General features: G+C 35.0%; 1 protein-coding gene across 7 annotated transcripts in view; it reads right to left on the minus strand.

The window, feature by feature from the left end:
• Positions 1 to 3,238, minus strand: part of LOC117175872 (acetyl-CoA carboxylase) — a 109,487-nt gene that overhangs the window by 25,035 nt on the left and 81,214 nt on the right. For all 7 annotated transcript variants that reach the window (XM_033365676.1, XM_033365679.1, XM_033365674.1 and 4 more), the window contains 2 exons: positions 1,772 to 2,088; positions 1,421 to 1,672 (listed from right to left, as the gene is read on the minus strand). In XM_033365676.1, the coding sequence (XP_033221567.1) occupies positions 1,421 to 1,672; positions 1,772 to 2,088 (569 nt within the window). The remainder of the gene's footprint in view (positions 1 to 1,420; positions 1,673 to 1,771; positions 2,089 to 3,238) is intronic.

The following is a 3,238-nucleotide window of genomic DNA, read 5'->3' on the forward strand; positions in this document are numbered from 1 at the left end:
CATGAAAAAATGCATGGACATAAAAGAAGCTAGAGAAGTATGCCAGGACAGGAAAGTATGGCGGCAAATAGTTAATAAAAAGAGTGTCAGTAGAGTGATTGAAGCCTGAAACAAAAGACGTTGGCTACTAATGGACCCAAGTGGGGAACTTTACATAACGACTTCGTGAGGTTCTTCGCTTGGGGTGATTGCTTGAGAGATTGATCAGTAACCTGGGTCGGAGCAGTGTTGCGCAACGAACGTGTTATTTACATAAATAAAACGAGAATTCTGGATCAATATGAAAATTCTCTATCCCTTCCACACACTACTCCTTTCCCCCACCAAGTTGGGGAAAATCACCAATGAACTTCACTCAAATCCAAGCAAGCGCAGATCAAGGCAGCTCCATTGGGATCATTAACTTCAAGAAAAGACATGTAACGTTCCATTACTGTATAACTCACCGTGACTCACGGATGCCTCTGTCGCACGCGTGTAGCTAACAAAGAACGAGCAATGGTGACAATTTTTTCAATATTTTCCAATGCTGTTTAACCCACTGACGCCTCGTGCCACATGCATATAGCAATGAAATCGAGTATTGTGACAATCGAACTCGACAATATCGTTTAGAGATTTTATATTAAGGAAAATAGGATTTTTCAAACATAAGGATTAATTTTCTATTAAAAGAGGAATTTTCTATTAAAAGAGGAATTTTCTAGAAATTAAATAAATGTTCAAACAAATTCTTGAATTTTTAAGTAAAAAAAATTACAATTTTCAGCTAAATAGTTGAAATTTCATTACAAAAAAGATAAATTTTTAATTTAAGACCTAACAGAAATTTATTTTGTTATGAAAAAACTTGTTATGGTAAAAAAGCATGAAAAAGATTTACAATTAAAAAGCAGACTTCCAAACTTCCTTACTTTTCGGCCCATTAGAGACAAAAAATAAAACTTGAAAAAAGGAGAAAATACATTTTCAAACAAAAATAGAATAGTATTTTCAGCAAAATAGTTAAATTTTTTACTGGAATAGTTCAATGTTTAGATAAACATACTGATTTTCGACAGAGTAGTTATAGTTTCAATCAGAGATTAATTTTCAATAACAAAATTAATTTTTGATAAATGAGTTTAACTTTTAACCAAGTGTTTGAATTTTTAAATAAGGTAATAAATAAGTAACCTAATAAACACACTCATATGTCCTGCGACTGTAGATAAAGCAGAAAAATCACTTCTAAATCGACCAAAATGATTCAAACAATGAAAACTGGAATTTTACTGCAATCAGAAGTAAATTCCCGTTCTTTAAATTAAATTCCCGGTCAGGCTACCACCAAGATTTAATATTAAATGCTACTTCTGGAGAAGAAATGGCTAACTATTTGGAAATTAGTTATTCTACTAAAAAAAATAGTGTTACTTACTTCTTCATAAGCTCTGGAAGTTTCACCAGCGATCATTCCAGCGTATTTGAGATTCTCGACGCCGAGGCCATCGTCCTTTCCAATTATGTCCGTGATTTTGTAGCGAGACTCGCCACCGTCTTCAATCAAAGAAGCTTTGACGGAATTAAGAGGAGCTAGTCTTGCATAATCATCCGGAGTTAAGTAGATGTATTTGAAGCCTTTTTCAGGTTCCTTTTCGTCTTCCCACGAAATTTTGAAGAGAGCTTTTACCTAGAGACAAAGTTTTTAATATTTATTATCTAATACAGTGAATAGATGACGTGATTTTTTAATTATTTAGGGATTAGATTTTTAATTATGGACACGTACTTCCTCAGCAAGGCCAATTCGCGCACCAGAGTTGGCTGAGAAATAGATTCGAGGAATTCCAAGTTGCCTGGATCTTTCGGATGCTCTGCAGAATAGCAGATCTTCAGTCATTCCGAAAGAGCCGATGAGATTTGTAAGATCGTTGGCGATTAAAATAATATCCCTGCCAGTTGGACATTCTGGAGTATAAAGTGTTAATTTCCAAGCAACCATACCGACGTCGTTTTCTCCGGGTAAACGCTTCAGTTCGACAAGATTGTCTCCATCCAAAACCAGCTCCACAATGTCTACGAGAGGATTTGGCATTGTCAAGTTTTCTGAAAAAAAGTGCAGAGTGTAAAGAAATCGTTTGAATTTAAAATGTCATGTATTCAAATGAAATCATTTTAATCTCAAAAGTTCAATATTGTACAAATGCAATGCTTTCCATATCTGAATAGCAATTAGAAGGACAATTTCAAATTCCCGGGTTATCCCGGTAAAGATTTTCAATTTTCCCGGTCAACTAAAAGTAACATATTTATATGTACTGCTAAACACAAACATGTATTTCAATTCCTGTCCTTAATTCTTAAAACTTTTTTAACACAGCAGAGCAAAAAACTGCAAAATAAATGAATTTTGAAACAAATGCTTGAATTTTCCACTAAAAATATCATTTTCCAACAAAAAATGGAATAGTTAAAATTTAGTTGAAGAAATTAATTTAAAAAAAACGGATTTTTAAGAAAGCAGTTGAATTTTAAACCAAAAAGGTGAGTTTTCAACTAAAAGAATAAATCTTCAACTGAAATAGTTGAATTTTCAACAACAAAAAATTCATTTTTACTAAAAACGATACACTTTTAACGAAAACTTAAACAATTAAATTTAAATTTAAACAAATTAATGATCAACCAAACAGGTGAATTTTCAACTAAAACTGGAAATTTCAATTGGAATAAGTCCTTAAACTATTAAAAAAATAACTTTAAAAAAATGCTTAAATTTTCAAACGAAGTGATGCATTTTCAACTAAAAGTTTTTGAGGTTAGGAGTGAAAAAATAGTTGCATGGTCAGGGGGGCAAGAGCAAAGATATTATATCTTTAGCAAGAGGTAGGAAATAAAGGCGGGAAACGTCACAGAGCTTTGGGTAAGGTAGGATGCCGACGACGCGAAATCCACAAACTGGCGCCAGAGGGCAACAGTTACTGGACGATCGCACAGAGCAGAAAACCGTAGTGGCTGCAACAGCTGACGTTGCTGAAAGCATTGAAAGTGGGGGGATGGGTGACGTTGATCGCAGTGACATCAGCGGTGATGAAAGTGCCGAGAAGTCGACCCGGGTGGGTAATGGCAAGCGCGACTAGCAGTGAAGGGGAGGACAAAAGGAAAAGAGTGGCTGGGGAAGATGAGGTAGAAAGGGACCAGGAGAACAAGAGAGTGAGAATTAAAAGGAAAACACCAGAGAGAGAGAGGGGGGGGG

The sequence above is a fragment of the Belonocnema kinseyi genome, chromosome 7 (assembly GCF_010883055.1).
Source record: "Belonocnema kinseyi isolate 2016_QV_RU_SX_M_011 chromosome 7, B_treatae_v1, whole genome shotgun sequence".
In the NCBI taxonomy this organism is placed as follows: domain Eukaryota; kingdom Metazoa; phylum Arthropoda; class Insecta; order Hymenoptera; family Cynipidae; genus Belonocnema; species Belonocnema kinseyi.